General features: G+C 43.3%; 1 protein-coding gene across 2 annotated transcripts in view; it reads left to right on the forward strand.

The window, feature by feature from the left end:
* ANKH (ANKH inorganic pyrophosphate transport regulator) overlaps positions 1 to 23993 on the forward strand; it is a 129092-nt gene that overhangs the window by 72738 nt on the left and 32361 nt on the right. For both annotated transcript variants that reach the window (XM_079985021.1, XM_079985022.1), the window contains exons 2-4: positions 13936 to 14152; positions 18669 to 18787; positions 22640 to 22723. In XM_079985021.1, coding sequence (XP_079841147.1) covers positions 13936 to 14152; positions 18669 to 18787; positions 22640 to 22723 — 420 coding nt within the window. The remainder of the gene's footprint in view (positions 1 to 13935; positions 14153 to 18668; positions 18788 to 22639; positions 22724 to 23993) is intronic.

The following is a 23993-nucleotide window of genomic DNA, read 5'->3' on the forward strand; positions in this document are numbered from 1 at the left end:
CGAGAGTTCAGTAGTAGTTCCAGGAAAGGTCCGAATTTAGTAGTAGTTCTTGGTGGTGTGTATGTGTATAGATTTGGAGGCCTGACCCAGAAAAAGGACACGAGTAATTGTATCCATGCTCTCTATTAAGAGCACTATTAAGCTCTCTTTGTAGCCTTAGGCAAGTCATTATCTCTTGACGAAGTCAGTTTCACAGGGTTATCATGAGGATAACACATCATTCAGGCAACCCAGTACCATGCCTGTATTAAGTAGGGATGGAAGGATCTGTCAATTTCAGTTATCTCAGTCTCTCTTTTTTCCAGTGTTAAATTCAGTTTGATGCCTTTCTGCAGCAATTTGCGATTTATTTTTTTAAAAAAAGATCCTCATGAGAATTTTCCAGCATTTGTTTGATTTTTCTCCTACTAAACACATTTTTTGTCTGTGGTTTTGACTAACATACACAATTTTTAAATTTTTTGTTTTGCTGATGTAATGCATTTTGTATGTTACTTTCAGTGCACGTTTTCTCCTAAAATATGCATTTTTAGAAATTGGTTGGAGAACTGGAGTGCAAAATTTGGATATGTGCAAATTTTGAACGATGGCTATTTTTCAGTTCTCATAGTGTTTCAAAAAGAATTTGATAGCTGATGGCTTTAAATGCAACTTGGATTTAATTTCCCCTCCATCCCTACTCTGAAGTAAGTCCTACTATGCTTTGTAGGGCCTTCTTTCAGGTAAATGTGGTGAAGATTGCAATCTGAGTTTATTACTAGAGGGACAGGATTTGAATGAATGAATGAATGAATGAATGAATGAATGAATGAAACTAAAATATTAGTTGTCATTTAATAGTAGTGCTCTCTGCACATTCTCTTGGTGGAAATAGAAACCATTATTCATAACTACAGTCTGTTCCATCAATGTGTTCTTTAGACTCTGTAAATGCTTATAGTTACAGATAGGTAGCCGTGTTGGTCTGTCATAGTCAAAACAAAATAAAAAAATTCCTTCCAGTAGCACCTTAAAGACCAACTAAGTTAGTTCTTGGTATGAGCTTTTGTGTGCATGCACACGAAAGCTCATACCAAGAACTAACTTAGTTGGTCTTTAAGGTGCTACTGGAAGGAATTTTTTTATTTTGTTTCGTAAATGCTTAGTTTAAGGATTTCCTCGTAGTTTTGATTTATGGTCTAAAAGAAAATCTTGCAGGGCAATATCTCTGGATGTTTGAAGATTTGTTACAGTACAGTGGTACCTCGGGTTAAGAACTTAATTTGTTCTGGAGGTCTGTTCTTAACCTGAAACTGTTCTTAACCTGAAGCACCACTTTAGCTAATGGGGCCTCCCGCTGTCGCCGCGCTGCCAGAACACAATTTCTGTTCTCATCCTGAAGTAAAGTTCTTAACCCAAGGTAATATTTCTGGGTTAGCAGAGTATGTATGTAACCTGAAGCGTATGTAACCCAAGTACCACTGTATAGTTTTAATCATGCATTTCTGCTAAAAGTGTGTGAGAGTTTGAATAAAGAACTCACAGGGACAGTGTACTAAATTGGTGCATAGAACATACAATTCAGAAGCTAAAAAGCTGACATTTCAGTGTCAGCTATCGGACGTAATTATTGTGCTACTTGCTAGACGTTTGCTTATTAAACCAGTCATGCAACATCCTTTAGCCATGTGGAATAGATAGTTCAGGTCAACCTGTACCCCTCATGAATGAATGAAATATTTACACTGAGTGCTGCATAGAGAGGCTTAATTTCCTGTTTGATTTATGGAATTAGATTGCCGAGAAGGATAAGACAGGTAGACTGCAAACTCCGGTTTCATCATCCTAGCAAATATATATTGTCAGAAAAACCATTTTGCCTTGTGCTTAGATTTCCAGATGAGTTTGGCTTGTTTCCGTTTGTTAGTGAGCAGTCTTAGATTGTGCATTATGGTAAATGCAATTTTGGGATAGAAATTTGCAACGCAAACACACCTTTGGCTTTATCCAATAGTGTCTTTGCACTAGCAGGAAACACTTTTGGTTGCACAAGGCAAGACACCCATTTTTGTTGATTCACACTGCCCAGCACAACTTGTCTGAAAGCTGCTTCTGGCGTTTGGGGGACCTTCTAGAGCTGGCATGGGGGGGCTACATTAAATAGGGCATTGGCAAAATTGGGTGCCCCACCTTGTGTGATTGGAAGGAAATCCTGCAGCACAGAACCACATGGAATACAACTGGTACTGCCTATTCCCCCCTCCCCACTTGTCCTTCCATATATTCAAGACCACAACCTTGCAGAGAAACTACTATGAATCATCTGCTGGGCAACAGTAATCATATCTCCTATTGAAGGTTCTTCACACCATGGAGAGCGTACAGCTGCTTACATAGAGCTATGCAATGATAAATATTGTGTCTTAAGAGAAACCAGGTGTAGCGCTTGCAAGTCTGAGCACCTCTTAATGCTCTCTTCATTTTCTCTCTTTCCCCTGGTCTTCCTCCTTAGCTCAAGAATGCAAGGCCTTTGCATGGACAGTTCCATAGATAAAACAAGCACACAAATTTATTGCTGTCATTTCCCCCATTTTCCTCACATTTCCTCAAACAGCAGTTTTACGGCAGTTACCCAGCAATCAAGCAGTGCTTCTTTTTCATGGCACCTCGTTCTTAGTGCATGAACCGATGGAATAAAACATGGGCATTTCACACTCTTGACGGCTGGAAAAGGGGGTGGGGGGGGGTGAGATGCACACAATGGTCCAGAATGCAACCCCCACAGAAATTGGGAGTTGCTTGTAGCACGCTGAAATGTTTAGATGTTTCTTTGATTGCCCTTGAATCTTCCTGCCACACTTGCCATCCTCTCCTGCAGTGTGGTGCGCCCCGCTCTTGGAGGAGAACCACTGACCTAGACCAGGCATGTCCAACGCCCAAGAAACTGTGATCTACTCCCAGTATTAAATAACTGGCAGTGATCTACCCATTGTCATTGGAGGGAGGAGGAGCGTGCGTGGGGTGGGTGGATTGCCCAGTTGTTGACCTTTTTTTTAGGAGGGAAGTGCCCAGAGTTTTTTGGGGGGAGGATTGCACAGAATTTTTTAGCCTTTTCCCTGTAAATTTTTGTACACAGTAAGGATCCCGCGATCTACCAGGATCAGCCGGGGATCTGCCGGTAGATCGCAATCTACTGGTTGGACATCCCTGACCTAGGCCAATGACGCCTACACCAGCTTTTCCCAACCTGCTGTCTTCCAGGTGTTTTGGAGCACAACTCCGACCATTCCAGACTGTTGACCCTATTGGCTCAGACTGTAAGGAATTGTTCTCCAGAACATTAGGAAGACATCAGGTTGGAGAAGGCTGGTCTACACTGACAGGCAGCCCCTCTCCTAAGATTTCAGGCAGTAGACTATCTGGAGATGCCAGGAACTGAACATGGGGCTTTTTGCAGGAAAACTCATACTTGGTCGGCAATCTGTGGCCTTTCCTCGATTCGCCTATAAATTGTCCATCCACAGACACATTTTTGTGCAACCTTTTGCCCTCTTAAAAAACCCCTGTGTTTTTCAGCCTGATGTGATTATATATATATATATATATATATATATATATATATATATATATGCGCGCAGGGTGAAAGCTTAGAAGCAGAGGGGAAAGCAAAACAAAAAAACCTGAAAGGATAATTTATTGTCTCTGTCTGTTTTGATGCAGTTGATGCTTTGAGCACTTGGATGAGCTGAGGAATATGCGACCTCTAATCCCTCGCTCACAAATATTAAGACATGAACTAATCTTGCGGCTCCACAGTCTCTCACTCTTAACAAAACTTCTTTGTACAACCAGTAGTGGATGAACTGCTGCTTTCCTGCTTTTTCCTACACTAGCTAAACAAAAATCATACGCCACAGAAGTGTCTCAGGGAAAATACCAGAGCATTGCTAGTGAGTCAGCAGTGGAGCAAAATCATTCTCTAAGAGCAGTTATAATAATATTGCTAGAGCAAGACTGGCTGAGCCAGTTAAGGAGATTGGCTAATTGCTCTTGCAGCCATGTCAGATGATCGCATCGGTATATCTAGTTATAAAGATTTAGAACAAGGTTAGCTGATAGTTGGAAGATATAGTCCTCTGGTAACTGATTAGTCTGAATACCTTTTGTACATGGGGGTTATGACTCCCAATGTATTGCTTTTAATGGATCATTCCTATTTAAGGAACTCTACCCAACTCCTGCCAATCTAGCAGTTTGAAAGCACGTCACAGTGCAAGTAGATAAATAGGGGCCGCTCTGGCGGGAAGGTAAACGGTGTTTCCGTGTGCTGCTCTGGTTCAACAGAAGCGGCTTGGTCATGCTGGCCACATGACCCGGAAGCTGTACGTCTGCTCCCTCAGCCAATAATATGAGATGAGTGCCGCAACCCCAGAGTTGGTTACGACTGGACCTAATGGTCAGGGGTCCCTTTACCTTACCTTTACCCATAATAAATATTACACATGGTGTCTGTCCATTTATTTTGTGAAGATAGAATTGTATGTCTGAGCCAACTTTTCACCAGTCCTTCCTTTTAGATTAAAAAAAGAGAGAGTGTTTGCTTTGAAGGAGAGAAAAGGGGAAGAGCTTCTTCTCAAAGAGGCAAATATCAATATCATGTTTGCTTTTGAGAACAGGAAACTGAACCTAATGAGGGAAATATTCTGTGGAAAGTTATTATGCACAGTACCTACCAACCCTGTGGCCTGGAATTTGGCACTCCTATCGTTTTTGTAGTTCTAGATAGGGTTGTCATATTCTGAAGAGCAAAAAAAAGAGGACACATTTGCCAACTTCTACTTTTAATTATGCATTGCTATGACAACACTCATTTAAATACCCATGAAAAAGAGGATGAGTCCTGGAAAAAGTGTTCATATGGCAACCCTAAGTAGGCATCGAAAACAGTGGGTTCATCTACTGGGGTGTCATACACCAGTGCTTCTCAAACTATCTGATGTGGCCAACCAGCAATTTCCCCCCTACCATGTGCAAGGGAACAGTACCATATTTGGTCCCTGAATTGTACCACCCAAGCTAGATTGTGGTGGAGTTGCCACGGTCTGGTAGCCAACTGGCACCAGTCTGTAGCCCACCACTTTGAAAAACACTGCCATACATAGCTGGTGGGCTCCGTTTAGCTTGGTGGGAGATGAGTTGTACAGGGCTGATCTGTTCCCAAGCACAATGACCCCTTTCCAGCAGTTTGCGCAATAAGAATCTTTTGTTACACAAGAGACGTGCTCTGTATATTAATTTTATTACTGATTATTCAATAAGATGAACTATTGCATCTGATTTCTACAAATCATGGCATCCATCCTGATCTGTCACTTGATTTCTCCTCTCTCCAGTTGTCCACAGAAGACATCTGGGCAGCTTTGGTCTTGGGTGTTGGTGGAATAGTTTACAATGGAGGAAGGAACATAGACACCCACACAATGTAGTTTGTTGTTCTACTCCCTGGGCTTCTTCTGGTTGACTATCCTGGTTCTGTCATTAAGCTTCCAGTTCAGCTGTAAGGCACCTGTTGTCTCCATTTGAGACTTTATTTATAATATTATTGCTCTTTCATAAAAACCACAGCCTAGTCCGTGGGTGTATGTACTCGGTTGGAAAAAGGTTTCTAAAGTTCAGCAATAGTCTGGAGGTTTAATAAACTTGAGACGTCTGCTAGAAAAAGTATACAGAAAAGTGATCGTGGGTGATTAAAAATAGTCTTAAAAGTACGAGGTGGCATCACGATAGACTAGCAAAGAATTTCAGAGCTTGTAAACATGTTCTAGGATTTTTAGTTAAATAACCATTAACACTGTGCACCCTCTTTTCACAAGGGAAATTCATTCTATGGGAATTGTTTTATTTCCTAATAATTTGGGACATTTGAGGGAGCTTATTTCCCAATAAGTTAGGACATGTGAGAGAGCGTATTTCGCCAGCTGTGGACTAGACCTACCTGGGACCATGAAGGAGGTTCAAGAGACCCTAGGAACAGTGAGAAGATTATCAATGATACCAAAAGATGGTGAACTAGATTGGGCTTTTGCCTGGACCCACAGAATGATTCTTATATTCTTTCTTGGGAGTTCATTAATCAACTAGTGATGGTTTTGTTAGCTGGAACAATTCCCCCCACAATGATAATAAACCAAAGTTTAACTCCTACTTTGAGTTGCTGTTGTATAAGGTAGCCTGGTAGCATCTTTGACAAAGTTAGTTCATAGACATTTCACAAAGGATTGCGGTGTTTTGGTCAGACTGTGTCTCCTGAAAGGCCACATTTGAGTGGAGTCAAGTAAAAGGTAAAGGACCTCTAGACGGCTAAGTCCAGTCAAAAGTAACGATGGGGTTGCGGTGCTCATCTCACTTTCAGGCCGAGTGAGCCGGCATTTGTCCACAGAGAGCTTTCCGGGTCATGCGGCCAACATGACTAAACTGCTTCTGGCACAATGGAACACCGTGATGGAAACCAGAGCGCACGGAAACGCTGTTTACCTTCCTGTCGCAGCAGTGCCTATTTATCTACTTGCACAGGCAAGTTTTTGAACTGCTAGATTGGAGCTGGGACAGAGAAGCGGGAGCTCACCCCGTCGCGGGGATTCAAACCGCCAACCTTCTGATAGCTAAGCCCAAGAGGCTTAGTGGTTTAGACCAAAGCACCACCTGCGTCCGAATAGTCGAGTCAACACACCAGTGCAGCAACCCCAATTCCAATGCAGGTGCAGTAGAAGCTGTTAAAAACTTCTGCACCAATATCTGCCTTGTGATCCATCTGTAACCAAGGCTTACACCATGCAGGGATATCTTCTGTAGTGAAAGACCACAATTCAGGGCTTGTGCATGCAAAAGGTCCCAGATTCAATCGCTGACATCTCCGGTTAAGAAGGGTCAGGTAGCAGATAGCCTTTCTCAACCTGTGGGTCCCCAGACGTTGTTGAACTACAACTCCCATCACCCCTAGCTAGCAAGGCCAGAGCTCAGGGATGATGGGAGTTGTAGTCCAACAACATCTGGGGACCCACAGGTTGAGAACCGCTGCTCTAGATGGTACCATATTAGGCAGGGTTGCTCTACAGCAGGAATAGGCAACCTAAGGCCCAGGGGCCAGATCCGGCCCAATCGCCTTCTCAGTCCAGCCTGCGGATGGTCTGGGAATCAGCGTGTTTTTACATAAGTAGAATGTGTCCTTTTATTTATAAAATGCATCTCTGGTTTATTTGTGCGGCCTGCCTGGTGTTTTTACATGAGTAGAATGTGTGCTTTTATTTAAAATACATCTCTGGGTTATTTGTGGGGCATAGGAATTCGTTCATTTTTTCCTTCAAAATATAGTCCAGCCCCCCACAAGGTCTGAGGGACAGTGGACTGGCCCCCTGCTGAAAAAGGTTGCTGACCCCCTGCTCTACTGCATCTCCTCAGGTCTTCCTGGAAAGGGTAAACATTTCTCATTCTCCATCATGCTGGATTAAGGCTCTTCAACTTTTTTGCTACAGAAAACTTGACTTGTCATAAATAAGCCCTCTTCCATTTTATTATGCTTTGGATCAAAGGATGTTCTTCAAACTTACTCATTGCATTGGGATAATATTTTATTTTGAGCAATCGCGGAGGAAGATGTTTGTCACATAAATTCTTCCTGGCACACAAGTATTCTCCTGCTGGCTGGTTGGCTGGCTGGGCACTCTTCCCAGACAATAACTGTTCAGTTTCTTTAACCTGTGTCACTGAATTATTTTGCAAAACTCAGTCTGGGTACTGACACTTGTTTTTCGTGACAGTGTATAGAAAAACTAAGAAGTGAAAAGGAGGGTGGGGGAAAGTAAGCATTGCTTTATTATTATCTTTTTAATTAATAGATGAACTAAACTGTGGGGCTAATTTTAATCGGCGAGGTTGTGAATTATGGGCAAATTTGCTCCTAAGAGTTTGTGTGGTGTAGGGGTTGGAGTCTCAAACTAGATGACAATGTGCAGCTTGCTCTCTCACAGCCTAACCTGCCTTACAGCGTTGTTGGGAGGATAAGATAGGTAAGAAAAGCAATTTGACCAGATCCTTCCATCATCTGAGACATTTTGGAGATGGGTATCTGTATGTGTTGCAAAATTTGGTCTGAAGCTCAACATCAAAAAAAAAGAAGATCATGGCAACTGGTCCCATCACCTCCTGGCAAATAGAAGGGGAAGAAATGGAGGCAGTGAGAGATTTTACTTTCTTGGCCTCCATGATCACTGCAGATGGTGACAGCAGCCACAAAATTAAAAGACGCCAGCTTCTTGGGAGAAAAGCAATGACAAACCTAGACAGCATCTTAAAAAGTAGAGACATCACCTTGCCAACAAATGTCCGTATAGTTAAAGCTATGGTTTTCCCAGTAGTGATGTATAGAAGTGAAAGCTGGACCATAAAGAAGGCTGATCACCGAAGAATTGATGCTTTTGAATTATGGTGCTGGAGGAGACTCTTGAGAGTCCCATGGACTGCAAGAAGATCCGACCTCTCCATTCTGAAGGAAATCAGCCCTGAGTGCTCACTGGAAGGACAGATCCTGAAGCTGAGGCTCCAATACTTTGGCCACCTCATGAGAAGAGAAGACTCCCTGGAAAAGACCCTGATGTTGGGAAAGATGGAGGGCAGAAGGAGAAGAGGACGACAGGGGACGAGATGGTTGGATAGTGTTCTCGAAGCTACAAACATGAGTTTGACCAAACTGCAGGAGGCAGTGGAAGACAGAAGTGCCTGGCGTGCTGTGGTCCATGGGGTCACGAAGAGTCGGACATGACTAAACGACTAAACAACAACAACATCTGTATGTGTGCTCATGTGTACCCAAACTCTTGGTTTTGCTTCTTTGCTTCTGCCATTGTCTCTCTGTCATTTCATCAGCCTATTTTCTTTTTTGGTGTATTTTTGAAGACAACTTATATTTGCCCAAGGTGTTGAGAATGTACTGTTTGCTGTGCAGTCTGGGCGACAGCATAGAAGTCACTTTGACCCACAGTGGTTGCTCAGGGTTGAATTTTCTTTTATTGCTGTCATTCGTTTCATTGCATCCAATTGCTCTAGTACTTCCGGGCTTCCGGAGGTGGGGCAGGTTTTAAGCAGCATCTAACTAGTCCTGCTTGCTCTGATCTGGGCCCTGATTAAACCATGGTCCTACCCTGAAAACTGAATACAGAAAAGAGGAAAGTGGGATGCCGGAATCAACATTCAACCAGGGTATTCTGGAGCTACAAAGTGCATTAACTGTGTATTTTTTTGTGAGGGTTCTGCTTGTACAGTCATACCTCGGGTTACAAACGCTTCAGGTTCTGCGTTTTCGGGTTACGGACTGCGCCAAACCTGGAAGTACCGGAACGGGTTACTTCCGGGTTTTGGCGCTCGCACATGCGCAGAAGCACTAAATCGCGCTTTGTGCATGCGCTGAATCGCGACCCACGTGTGTGCAGACGCGGCGCTGAGAGTTGCAAACGCTGCGGATTGCAAACGTACCTCCTGCACGGATCACGTTCGCAACCCGAGCGTCCATTATATGTGTATTTTTGAGTGTACATGTGGTTTCTAAGAGTTACTTAGGGTGATACCTACCCAGGTATCAAAAATTTGGGGAGCACCAAATCAGTGTTCGAAATTAGCCAGGTGCCAGGCTCATTTAGCACCTGGCTATCAGCCACTTGCGACACAATCAGAATGAATTTCAGGAACCCAAATGCTTTTACCATGCAGCCTGAGCAGGAGCACTGAACAGTTGTGAAGGCTATTCCCATTAAGAAAAAGAGGTAAAAACAGGCCAAACCCTTTTTCTTTAACTTCTCAAAGCTCGTAACCTAGCTCAAGGTTGTCCTCTGAACTAGCCAGATGTTTAACTGAGAATCAATCACAGTCAGTCCATCATTTGAAAAATAAAACTTTAGAGCCATCTTGCCACAAAATAGCAACTAGACATTCCATTTTGGTGACTGTAACCATGTTTTAAGGAGCCATTTGGCGCCTAGCTTACATATTTGAGTTTCTGATACTGCCACTGATTTTTATAGCCTGAAAGCATAGCAGTGAACGTTTGAGCACCCGGATTTATTAGCTCTTCTTCTTTGGCCTTAAAAAAGGGAAAGGCTGAGCCAATTAGTCAAAACATTTGGTTTGTCTGGAGGGAGTAATTAAGCTCGACAACCAACCTTCACAGAAGAGCTTTCCACCCCTCCACCCCTCTTTTTTGCGGTGGTCATCCATGGGGATGCCACCCTTGGCATGATGTCATTGTTTTTACAGTGCCAGCTCTCCATTGATTCAACCCGTCAGCTATTCCTTCTTAGTGGAACAACTGGAGTGAGACGTTCTCTCACTATGAGTTCTTAGCAAAAGAAGAGCTCTGGCAGACCAGACCAAGGATTCATCTAGAGCAGTACATTGATTCCCTGTAGTCGCACAGATAATTCTGGGGAGCTTATAAGCAAGGCTTGTATCCACCTCTGAACAGGGTGGTTCTGTTTAGCCAACGTGCCTAGCAACCATTTTTAAATCCATTTATGGTAGTGGCCCATTGACACCTGCTGTAGCAGTGAATTCCATAAGTTAGTTTTTTTTGCAGAGTGACTCAACTCCTATCACCTGTCCATGGACGCTCAAGGAATATGACTTCACTTGCAAATTGACTTGATACACCTCCCAGACTCATCAGAACATAATTACCCTTCAGGGTTTATGTTTCTCCAAATTTGGTAATACAGTTGTCGGCTCAGAAAAGTAACAAAAAGTGTTAGAATGCATATTTTAGATGCTTTTTGAAATGCATACATGGAGATAAAATATGTATTTAAATAAGAATTTAGGTAGGAATTCTTTTGGAGGGGGAAAAATGCCCACTGATTAATACAGACACTTGGATAGAGCACTTTTATGAATAAAATGGACCCACACTCAAAATAGATAGATTTGTCTATACCCGAGCCAGTCTGCTTAAATGTGTACCTCTCAGGGGAAGGGGAAAGAGAAAAGATTGTACCCACCACCTGTAATTTACTGAACCTCAGTCATATCACCCTACCCGCCGTACCTTTTCTGTAAGTACTGTATTTTTCTGTGTGTAACACGCCCCCTATTTTTTAGGAACTCTATATTTAGAAAATGGGGGGAGATTGCCAAGACATGTTAAGCTTTTTTGGGGGGGGATTGCCCAGAGTTGTTGAGCTTTAGGGGGAGGGGATTGCCCAGAGTTGTTGACCTATTTTTTTTTTTGGGGGGGGATGGCGAAAATCACTCACCCAGTGAACCGCCACACACAACCGCTTGCATCAACAAGACAACCTAGCGTCTTGCTCGCTTGCCGCCATCAGCTGCCGAACGCCCTCCCAATTGCCGCAACGGCAGCCAATAGACAGCAGCCCTTGCCGCAGCCACCAATCACCTGCCCAATCGCCACTGACACTCTCCGGCTTGTTGCTAAAACCATTTGCCCGTCCCACCGTGGCACTACTTGTGTATAAGACATCCCAAAAATTTATAACCTCGTTTTGGGGTAAAAAACCCCCTCGTCATATACATTGAAAAATACGGTACTTTTTAGTGTTTCCTAGTAGAAAAGATACTCTGACTTTCCCCTGCCTTCTTGGAAGTTGCTGCATGCCTTGAGCTTGCAGGCTAACTTTTTTTTTGGAAAATTAGGGCAGCCAGAGGTGAAAGAAGCGCTGTCTCTGCTGGAGTTCTCCTTTGTACAGTCACCGCCAAATTGTGCTTGCTTCTTTCTTCCATTACATCATGGGTTTTCTCCTTCTCTGTACGGTGACACTGCTCCTGTGGCTGTTGGCAAAAACATAGTTATTAGATGGTAATTTTCCTGAGATGCTCTCCGCTGTAGACTTCTTAAATCATTCTTCTATTTAGGCAATTGGAAACTGAAAGGACTATCTCGGATACAGTGTCAGGCTGCCATCCTGTTGGTGATAAAATCCATTTTCTCTGTGTGTATGCTTGACATGTAATCAAATTGCCGACAGGATGGGAATACATGTCCCGGTAAAGTGAGCGTACAAAGATACACAGCTTTGTTAGGAAATGTCAAGAGGAATGTTAGGACACAGAGCAGAAAAAGTGCTGTCACGGTGCAACCCTATACATAAAGGTTAAGGGACCCCTGACCATTAGGTCCAGTTGTGACTGACTCTGGGGTTGCGCGTTCGTCTCGCTCTATAAGCCGAGGGAGCCGGCGTTTGTCCACAGCTTCCAGGTCATGTGGCCAGCATGACTAAGCCGCTTCTGGCGAACCAGAGCAGCATACGGAAACGCCGTTTACCTTCCCACCGGAGTGGTACCTATTTATCTACTTGCACTTTGATGTGCTTTCGAACTGCTAGGTTGGCAGGAAACCCTATACATAACGGCTCAGAAATAAGCCCCCTTGAGTTCAGCGGGACTTGCAAGCAAGTGAAAATAGGTTTACAGCCTAAATACTTCTTTCTTGGGAAGAAAAACTCATAGTATCCATTCATTAGTGGTCGAATGATTAAATGATCATTTATTTTATATCCTTGCTTTACGTTTACAAAATAGAATAAAACATGACTTAGGAGACAATGGAGGTATGTGCCTTTGGAGGTGAAGTCAAAGTTTAATGTATTTGAACAATTAAAGCAATTAGTTAAAATGTGGGGGGAGATTAGCACAAGGTAGAAATCGATAAACAGCACAGATGCAGTGTACCTGCTTTATATTAATCTTCATCGATTTTGTTGAGCAGGAAAATGTTCAAAGCATGGTTAAGGGGGACAAACAAATAAAAGGTTCTGGGCATTTGAGTTTTGCCGCAGAGAAAGGTTGACCGCTTGATAGGATAGCATGAATCTGGGTGTTGTTTAGTATGTGCAAATGTTTGGGTCCTAATTTAAAGTAAAGTAAAGGTACCCCTACCAGTACGGGCCATTCTTGACTCTAGAGTTGTGCGTTCATCTCTAGAGGCCTCGAGCCAGTGCTGTCCGCAGACACTTCTGGGTCACGTGGCCAGCGTGATGAAGCTGCTCCGGCGAACCGGCACCAGAGCAGCACGCGGAAACGCCGTTTACCTTCCCGCTATAAAGCGGTACCTATTTATCTACTTGCACTTAAGGGTGCTTTCGAACTGCTAGGTGGACAGGAGCTGGGACCGAACGACGGGAGCTCACCCCGCCGCGGGGATTCGAACCGCCGACCATGCGATCGTCAAGTCCTAGGCGCTAAGGTTTTACCCACAGCACCACCCACGTCCCTCCTGGGTCCTAATTTAGCTTTAGTCAAATCTTAGTAGTGCCACATGGGAATGTACATCCCTTCAAAAGTGCAATCTACATATGTCAACAGCTCAAGCCCACTCTGTGTGGGACTCCCTGAGGCTAACCCAGAAGCTGTAGCTAGCTGAAAATTTGGGAATCAATTGCTCACCAGAGCAGAATAGCACCACCAGTTACACCTGCACTGAAAGAATTGCCCCGGCTGTCTATCAGTTACTCAGCTAGGTTCAAGGCAATGGAATTGGTGAATGAAGCCTTATACAGCTTGGGACCAGGATATCTTAAAATATCATCTCATCCCCTACATAGTCAACCAATCACTGTGTCGCACAGGAGAGGGGATCTCACAGATACCATTCTGTCTGGTGATCTGTTTTGAACCATTTTGAAACCAGGCCTTTAGTGTGGTGGCCCCCGTCCTATGGAACACCCTCCCACTTTTTCTGTCATCTTCTCGGTGCCTGCTGAAGACATCCCTCTTTCAACAAACCCCCATCAACAGAGCTTTTTATCCCAGTTACTGTATTGTATGTCATTTGTTGCAGTCTGTTTGTGATTTTCTGACAAGATAGAGAATAATTTGACTATCACGTTCTGTTGTCTGGAGTTGGCTTGGCACATTTTAAACCTTTGTATCTCGTTTGCTTTGCTTTCCCTTCAGGCCTTGAACAGAGGTATCGCAGCTGTTAAGGAAGATGCTGTGGAGATGCTGGCCAGCTATGGGTTGGCCTACTCCCTCATGAAGTTCTTCACGGGCCCAATGAGCGACTTCAAGAACGTGGGGCTGGTTTTTGTCAACAGCAAGAGAGACAGAACCAAAGCAGTGTTGTGTATGGTTGTAGCTGGTGCTGTGGCCGCTGTGTTTCACACCTTAATAGGTAAGCCTTCATTCCATTTGCTGAGGGAACAATACTATTTTTTGCTTATACTATTTTTTGCTTCTCCTCTACATCCTAAAACCTGGTCTGCTTATGTGCATATTTCTTGAAGGAACTGGGGAGACGTTTTGTGGCTAGACTTCTCCGCCTCGACTAGGAGTGGGGAACCCTATGTTTAGGGATTGATTCCTGCCCTCCAGCCCCCTCTCTGTGGGTCTTCCCTAGGACATGCGCTCCCCACCTACAACGAGGTCACAACGCTCACCAAACCTGTTCCACATTCCCCAGGGTAGCCTTGCTACAGGGGAATGTGTCTTGTTGGTGTGTGCGTTTCTCGAAACCTCTGTTTTTTGCGGATCTGCAATGTAGCCTCCTGTGCAACGCTCTTTCCACTTTTATATCTGCCCTGACCACATTTGCACCTGTTCCCACCCACCACTGGCACGAAGGATTTCCGTGGCATCTGGTTGGATGCTGTAAGAACGAGATGCTGGATTTGAATGGGCCACTGGCCTGGTGCAGCACAGCGGTTCTTAAGTGCTTATGATTCATACAAATGTGCGGGAGCTCGTTCCCGGCCACTGCATCATTTTTACCTAGGTAAGAGTCCCCCACAAGTCTGAGGGTGAATGGCTTTAAGCAATGAACCTCCTCTACCTGTGAAGGCTCCCGGTTCAATTTACAACCCTGATTCTGCAGACCTAGCCTTTTAAAAAAGGCCTTTGCTTACAGTATTTTTCGCTCCATAAGACCGCACTTTTTTCCTCTTAAAATCTAAGGGGAAATGTCTGTGCGTGTTATGGAGCGAATGTGTGGTCCCTGGGGCTGGGGGGGGGGGGGGAACCCGGGCTTCCCCCGCCAGCCCCGACAAGCTCCTGAGCAACTCTGGGGTAGCCCGAGAAGCCTCCGCAGGGCAACAGAGAGCCTTCATCCCGCTGCCCTGGAGAGGCTTTGCGCGGCTATCCCTGGCTTTTGCGGAAGGTGAGGGAAGGGACAGAGTGAGGCTCTCTCACTTCCCCCACCTCCCGCAAAAGCCCCCAAGAGCAGCATTTTTTTTAATCCCACCCCCAAAAGTAGGTGCACCTTATGGTCATGTGCGCCTTATGGAGCGAAAAATACGGTAGTTATGTCATTTTCATTGGTTATAAAAGCTATGCTGTGCTGTTTTTGTGCTGCCGGCGTCTGTTGGAACAGGTTGAATATTGTTAGCCTCTTAATTTGAATATATATTGGGGCTTTTAAGGGATTATGTTCTGTTTTTGTTACTTCTTGTTAGCTGTCTTCAGAGAAAATAGGTGGGATGGAAATGTTTAAAACAAATAAATTCACTGCAGGCTAGATGAAGTTGTGCACAATGGGATTCTCTGTCTTTATCCTCTTTTCGGAATGATGCAAGCCACTTAACTTATGATTAAAATGAGTATACTAATACTTTCCCCTCGCTGTAAGCCATGTCTTTGCATAATGATAGTGTTCTCAAATGTAAGGCCCTGCGTGGCACAGTAGAGTGTATTATTGGTGCTAAGTAACTCAGGGAAAAGCAGTAGGCATTGTCTTGCATTAATGTACCTTACAGTGCAGTCCTATATATGCCTGCTCAGAAGTAAATCCTACTGAGTTCAGTAGGACTTACTCCCAGGCATGTGGGTGTTGCATTGCAGCCTTACACTGAGTTTAATGAGGCACTAACATGCCTCTGGACACAATATATTTCCTCAAATTAGATGAGTTCAAGAACCATTAGCTATTGAAGCCCTGAGGCTGTGAGCAGCCGTGATGTGCCAGCTTTCAATTTTAGAGGTTTTCATCTGTTTATTTACAGCGTGGCTAGAAAATGCAGGCTCTCTCCAGAATCACTTGAGATCTGGCAGTATATTTGGCCAATGTTCAGTTACCTGATAACGTCTTTGAAAGTAAATAATAATAGCCTATTCAAGGAAGACTTTCTTTTGATGATGTAATGGTATTAAATGTAATCCTCCAAGTCTCAGGCTGGGACCTCTTTTTCTTCCAGCTCACAAATGCGTTTTACGAACAAAATGAATCTTGACAAACTTCCAAGACTTTTGCTTAGATTTGATGATCAGATCTTGAATGGGAATAGTGTGATAATTAAACAATGGTGAAAATACCAGCATAAGAATAGCAATACCCATAATGCTGCGGTAATGTGTGAATTGGACCCACCACTGAAACCATCTGAGACAGTTTTAGAATGAAGGATTTTGACCTGGTGTAGCAAAGTAAACCCAGGTGTGTCCCCCTCCTCCAAGTGTGTTGGTTATTCAGACCATGTAGATTTCTCCACTTGGACTTTACACTCTATTTTCTCAGAAGCATCCAGTCCATATTTTTGTACTCTTCTGATTTTGTCACTCCGAAATTGATCCTTTAGTGAGAGCCTCAACTTCGCACTGTGGTCTGAGACACTAAAAGGAAAGGAGGTTTTCGCAGCCAATCTCACAAACCATTTGTTGTTTGGATACCACAAATAAGAATGTCCCTGCTCACAGATGAAGTTTGCTCTCATAAAGCTGCTATTTTCAAATACTTCAGAGGGAGTATTCACAGCTAATGATTTTATACTGCAATGGTCAGGCGCCCATAGATTTTAGTTGGCTGTATTAGCCAACCATTATATTTGATTGCTCGCTCCCAAAAGTCTTTCGGCATATATAGAGAATTTAGAGGAGCTGTCAGCCTCTCACATGCAGCAGGATTTGAAGGATTTTGGAAGCCGGGATAATCGCTTTTGCAACTTTGGAGGTCCTTTTTTAAGTGCACAACTTAAGTAAGGTATTCCTTCCCTCCCCTGAGTTCCAGAGGATTTTGGGAAGGACTGAGCGAGCTGTTTCTCATTTTTGCCAGGATGTGCAATTTGTCTTGTCGCTTCCGTAGCACGAAATGAGTAATTTGCTCACTTTTGCGTGCTGTGCTTGCAAATTCTGGCAAAAAAACACACCAAAAAACGAGAGAAAGTTCCTGCTACCTAACTTCCCCAAGTCCTCTAGGCATGCCAGTGGATTCAAGAAGGGACAGCCTCTGTCTCCCTCATAGCACAGTGAAAGAGCTGGCCCCAGGGCAATCCATGGAAAACACCAGAGGAGTAGGACGGGTTTGTGATGGAACTTGGCAGTCACCTAGAAGACATTCATGGGTGCTAGTAGCAACATAACAACCCCAGGTAATGGTTTCTGACTCACCAACTGAGTCACAATTTATCCTCCTTCATGGTGCTTGTCAGCAGTTGCCAGTGTTTCCTAGGAAAAGGTGTGTGTGTGTTTTAAAAATGTGTACAGTATATTATGGTAACTTTTTTACATTATAGTGCAGGGCTTATGTGAGCTTTGGTATCCATTAAATACTTCTAAAATTTCCCAGTGCATAGCAGCATATTGAAAAATACATTGATCTGCAGATTATTGCTTGTTAGGTAAAGGTCAAGGGACCCCTGACCATTAGGTCCAGTCATGACTGACTCTGGGGTTGCAGCGCTCATCTCACTTTATTGGCCGAGGGAGCCGGCTTACAGCTTCCGGGCCATGTGGCCAGCATGACTAAGCCGCTTCTGGCGAACTAGAGCAGTGCACGGAAACGCCGTTTACCTTCCCGCCGGAGCTGTACCTATTTATCTACTTGCACTTGACGTGCTTTTAAATTGCTAGGTGGGCAGGAGCTAGGACCGAGCAATGGGAGCTCACCCCGTCGCGGGGATTCGAACCGCCGACCTTCTGATCGGCAAGCCCTAGGTTCTGTGGTTTAACCCACAGCGCCACCCGTGTCCCTCTTACTGCTTGTTAGGTACATTTTAATCCTAGTTTGGTGATTTTAATTACCCTGGAGCTAGATGGGAGGCCAGATTTGGGAGCTGAGGATGGAGAAAGAGTGATGGTTTTTTGTACAGACTGAAGCAAGCAAGGTTTCTAATATGTGTGTGTGTGAGAGAGGGAGGGGGGGGAACACTAGATTAAGAGAGGCTGAAATGGTTTGGGAAATGTAAAGTATAACAAAAGCATTAATGTGACCTCATTTAATTTTGCTAGGTTATGATACAGAATCATAGAATTGTGGAGTTGGAAGGGACCCGGAGGGTCATCTAGTCCAACCCCTTGCAATGCATGAATCTTGCTCACAGCTGTCCCTGGATGGGCTCAAACCTGGTTAACAGCCAGACGCATGGACCCATTCTGCCGCAGGAGGCTGTCTTACTTCTGAGTCGATATTGTAAGGAATGCACTATTAAACCCTGTTGAATTTAGTGGGGGTTACTCTCAGGTAAGTGGGGTTAGGATTTCAGCCTTAGTCTAGAAGAAGCTGATGTGATTTAAAGCAAGTTGGTTTAAGTACACCTGCTAGAATCATCGTTGAATTGGCTTATGACGGCAGCTCATCAAGATGATGGTGTTAGTCCCCGCTCCTCCTTTCTCCCTCTTTATCCTGAACCACCCAAAACAGACCTGGGTGCGTTCGGTACATTATTTTCTTTTTTAAAAAATGATTATATTTATTTTTGCAGCATACAGTGATTTGGGGTACTACATAATTAACAAGTTGCACCATGTGGATGAATCAGTGGGAAGCAAAACACGCAAGGCCTTCCTGTATCTGGCAGCCTTCCCGTTCATGGATGCCATGGTGAGTCTACAACTTAGTTTACTATCCTCACTCTTAGACGGAATGGCACAATGGATGCCAGCCCTTCCCTTAGCTTGTTCCTTGTTTTGTCCTAGTAGTGAATCCATAAAAGCACTTCTGATTCTGACCTCTGATTCATAGGTTTCGCGGTTTCTAGACGCCTAGTTTGCACATCACATTAAACCATAGTTTAAAACAAATTCTGTATTTTATTATTGGTTATTGTATTTTATTATTTTATTATTGGTTATTATTATAGGTTATTGTATTTTAGTGTTTTGTTGGAAGCCGCCCAGATGGGCGGGCTATAAATAAATTATTATTATTATTATTATTAAATGTAAATGAGCAGCATGCGTTCAAAATGTCCCAGGGGCATGTAATGAGGCTGAGGGTACGTTTTATCATATGCGGTGGGCTTGTAAAAGGGTAAAAGAATATTGGGAAATTATAATTAATGAATGAAAAATAATGTTTAAAAGTCCCTCCATCCCTCCCCTGAAGCACAGTCCTTTTTGTTGGGGATAATTCAGAGGGAAATTCCCAGGTGTCAAAAAACAGTATTTATGCATGCTGCTACTGCGACCCGTGTTTTGTTAGCCCTAAAATGGAAAACGAGCACGGTCCCAACCAAAGAAAAATGGCAACTGATGGAATATGCTCAGCTTGCAGATTTAACACATAGAATAAGAGAACAAGAATAATGTACATTTAAAGAAGACTGGAAAATGTTTACTGAAAATTGTGTTTATTTAAAAACGCTGGTAGTATTAAGATCAATTCAACACTGTAAATAAGTTTTGATGGATGTAACAATAGATTACTGAATGGTTTGGTTGATGTAAAATATGCAGGGATGTATGGTATGCAAAATGAACCACGGAAGGAGAAGGAGGGAAGTAATTGATTTAAGGTTGTTTAAATGAATATTTTGAAATATAAATTAGAACATACACACACACACACACACACACATATATATATATATACACACATACATACATACATAGACATAGACATACACGTCCCTTCTTCTCCTTCCATAGTTCATTTTGCATACCATACATCCCCACATATTTTACATCAACTAAACCATTCAGTAATCCATTGTTACATCCATCAAAACTTAATATATATATATATATATATATATATATATATATATATATAAATCCAAAATGTCCCAGGTGCATTTTGCACTTGGCTATTGGCCACTTGAGACCAAGTGAAGGTGCCTGGGGTGCCAACCCTGCAGAATTCTATCTGTTATATTTTATCTCCACAATCGGAACGAACTTCAGGAACCAAGAATTCTTACTGAAAAATATGACTTTCAAGCGAAATGGCAACTAGGCATTCCGTTTTGGCGACTGTGACCCTGGTTTAATGAGCCTTTTGGCACCTAGCTTATATATCTGAGTTTCTAACACTGGTTGCACGATGTTCGAAAGTTCTCCTGGTGCTCCTTACCCACAGACAAAACGAGCTGGAGCCTGGCTTGCTGTGTCTTTCAAACCCAGGCTTGTGGTTTGTTTCTCTCCAAGCAAACCATGAACAGTAGTCAAAGTTTGTCCTTGGTTTACCGCTCATGATTTGTTTGCAGGAAGCAAGCCATGAGCTCGGGTTTGGATGGCACAACAAGCCAGACTGTGGCTTGTTTAGTCTGCGGCATGGCAGCGGTTAGGAGCAGGGGAGGAACTTTTGAGCAGCACGATCAGCACATTTAAAACTATGGTTTAGTGTGATATCTGAACTGCGCCTCTGACGATGCAGTCTCAATTTCATTTCTAAATATTTTAGAAAAATAAATACATTTTCTGTCACTTCTTTGGCAAGTGGTTATTAGGTGTGAGTGGTTAGCAAGATACTTAATATTTCTTTTAAAAGATACCTTCTATTTTTTTAAAAAAGTGATACGGTAGTTTATTCCTCAGAGAGGAAAAAGCAAATTCAAAAGCTCCAAATGCAAACGACTGCTGAAATCTCAGCTACTTCAGGTTTGGGATTAAAGCAGTTAGTCAAAACACATCTATTTCTCCCTCCCAGCCTTTTCACCTGACCTGGTTTTGTTGTTTCCAGCTGCTATTTTTATAATCTTTATTGTAACTGTTTCAGATTTCCCCTTTGCATACATGCACTTTTTCATCTCAACCCCTCGTTGGCAATCCTTTGTCATCATGTTCTTCCTTTGTGCAACGTTGTATATTTGTGATCTTTCAACAACTGCACCTGTGAGCATGAAGGGCTTTTGCCCACAAAGGAACAGCATCCGGCTGCACATCAGACGTGGAAGTCCCAGCAGGAGCCCAAACCCTTTGTGATCAGGGTTTCAGTTCCACTGAAGTCTATGCGCATAGAGTTCACAACTGGCTTTGCCATGGCATGCCTTACTAAGCCAAGCCAAGGTTTAACTTAGTTTGCTGTCCAAAATGGGGTTTGTGGTTAAGCTGTCTCCTCGCTCATAGTAAGCAAGCTGTAACCAAGGTTAGCAAGGAGAGATTTTAAGCACAAGCCCTGGTCTGGATTGCCAAATCTTAGAATCATAGAATCATAAAATTAGTAGGGACCCCATGGCTCATCTGGTCCAACCCTCCAATGCAGGAATATCGGGATCTAACCCATGACATCTTTTATTAGTTTAGCATGGCAGAACAAAGGACTAGGGAGGAGAAAACAGAAGGGAGAAAAGTGGATGTGAACTCCTCTGGCAGCTCTTATGCTATCTATCATCTATCTATCCATCCATCCATCCGTCCATCCATCCATCCATCTATCATCTTTCTTTCATTCATTTTATACCACCCTTTAACCAAAGATACCAGGGCAGTGTGCAACATTAAGAACCTAATTTACACAGCATAATAGTAAAAACCTAAAGGGTGGCTGTGGTCTAAACCACTGAGCCTAGGACTTGCCGATCAGAAGGTTGGCGGTTCAAATCCCCGCAATGGGGTGAGCTCCCATTGCTCGGTCCCTGCTCCTGCCAACCTAGCAGTTCGAAAGCATGTCAAAGTGCAAGTAGATAAATAGGTACCGCTCTGGCGGGAAGCTAAACAGTGTTTCCGTGCGCTGCTCTGGTTCGCCAGAAGCGGCTTAGTCATGCTGGCCACATGACCTGGAAGCTGTACACTGGCTCCCTCGGCCAATAAAGCAAGATGAGTGCTGCAACCCCAGAGTCGGCCACGACTGGACCTAATGGTCAGGGGTCCCTTTACCTTTAATAGTAAAAACATAATACACAACACAATAATACACAGCATGATAATAAAACAATCATAATAACAACCTCTGCCCAAATTTATCAAGCCATAGATTATTTAATGGCCGGAGGCCTGCGTAAAGAGGAATGTTTTTGCCTGATCCCTAAAGATGTGTAATGATGGTGCCAGGCAAGTCTCTCCAGGGACAGCATTTAACAGGAGGGGAGCCACCACAGAAAAGGCCCGTTCTCATGTTGTTACCCTCGGAACCTCTCAGGGAGTTGGGACGTAGAGAAGGGCCTCGGATGACAAGGTCGGTTTGAATGGGGAGAGACTGTCCTTAAGATATTGAGGTCCTGTGTAAGGCTTTATAGGTCGGTGCCAGCACTTTGAATTGAGCCCAGAAACTAAGCCATAGTTCAGCTAGTCATGATGTCCAGACCAGGCAAATGCCTGCCTGCCTTGCCCAATGATATTTCCAGTTTCTCTTATTCTCCATACAGTCCAAAATGCTGCTTCAGAGAGCCCCTCAACCTTCTGGAGCAGGTTTGGAGGGTGAGCCAGGAGTTGCAGGGGGAAGGAGAAGCAGGAGGAGACCCATTGCCTGAGTTTGTGCTAAACTGGATCTCACCCATTCTTCTGTCCTCTTCAGGCTTGGACCCACGCGGGTATTCTTCTGAAACACAAATACAGTTTCTTGGTTGGATGTGCCTCCATTTCAGACGTCATTGCTCAGGTAAGGATTGATTCATGTCACGGGTATTTCTGCTGCGGAAAGAGCCGTGCCAAATTTGTACGATAACCATGCTTAGAACAGTCTTTGCAAGATTATCCATATATATTGATATAGGACCCTTTTGAAATGGAGTGGAAATAGTTCTGCTTGCTGACAAGGGGTTGAAGGACTGAAGAGTTGACACTAAAGACATGTTAAATTATCTCAATTACTGCAAGTTGGGTCGCATTTCTCGATAATATAGTGGTATATTTTTTCTGATAATAATTTTATTGTGTTGCTGAATAGCTGGATCTAGCTAATCTACTTCCTGCTCATGTCATTATAGCCAGTATGAATTAATCTGCTATGCATTAGACAGCTGCGGAATAGATGTTATTAAATCCAATTTTGACTGTCTTTGTGCTTATGCTATACTTTGGTGTTCTTCCTTTCCCTCTGAGCCAGTTCACACAATTGCTTTTGGATAGCAAAAGTCACAACGGATAAATTTTCTCTGTCAACTTTCATGCGGTAAAGTAGATGTTGTAGAAGCATCCTTTTATGCTAAAAGCGCAGGTTACTGCTTTCGGAAATGGGAATTCCTTAAAAATGTTGGTGTGAGTTCTCTTTCAGAACATTTTAAAAGTTCCCTAAAGAAAATGGTCAAGCTTCCTTCTTTGCCGTCCAAATCAAAATTTATTCTGTCCTTAGCATAATTCAAGATGATACTTCACACCAGTTAATGCCAGCAGGTGTATTAAATATAGACACATGGAAAACTTAAGTGACCAGAGAAAGAGTGTACCATTGGCTACAGTATATTCCCATTTAAACTCTATTAAACTCCAGCCACTTATAGGCAAATACATTTTCAGCGCTGTTGTTCACAAACCCAGGGCTGTCAGGGTTCCTTAAAGACACCTGGAAATTATGAAGGATAGCATCAGGCCCATAAGTTAAAATTGCTGCAAAAGTGAGATGTTTCATATTTCCTAGATGGAGTTTTAGAGTTTGAGTATGACTGTTATTAATTCAAGGAATTGGAGGAAATGCAAAAGGGAAGAACTCTCTGTTGGAGGGAATTCTTTCAATGCAAAAGAAAGGACCATTATGATTATGACTTGATTTCTCCAGCCTTTTGAATTCAATTGTTAAAATTAATCTATGCCCCACTTTGACTAATTATCTATCTCTCTTGGGCTTCTACCTCAAAGAGCAAAAGACAGAATACATGGTTTTTCCGCAACATGTTATCCTCACAACGATTGTGTGGTGGTTGAGAGAGCAA

This window comes from Podarcis cretensis, assembly GCF_951804945.1.
Source record: "Podarcis cretensis genome assembly, chromosome: 7".
In the NCBI taxonomy this organism is placed as follows: Eukaryota; Metazoa; Chordata; class Lepidosauria; order Squamata; family Lacertidae; genus Podarcis; species Podarcis cretensis.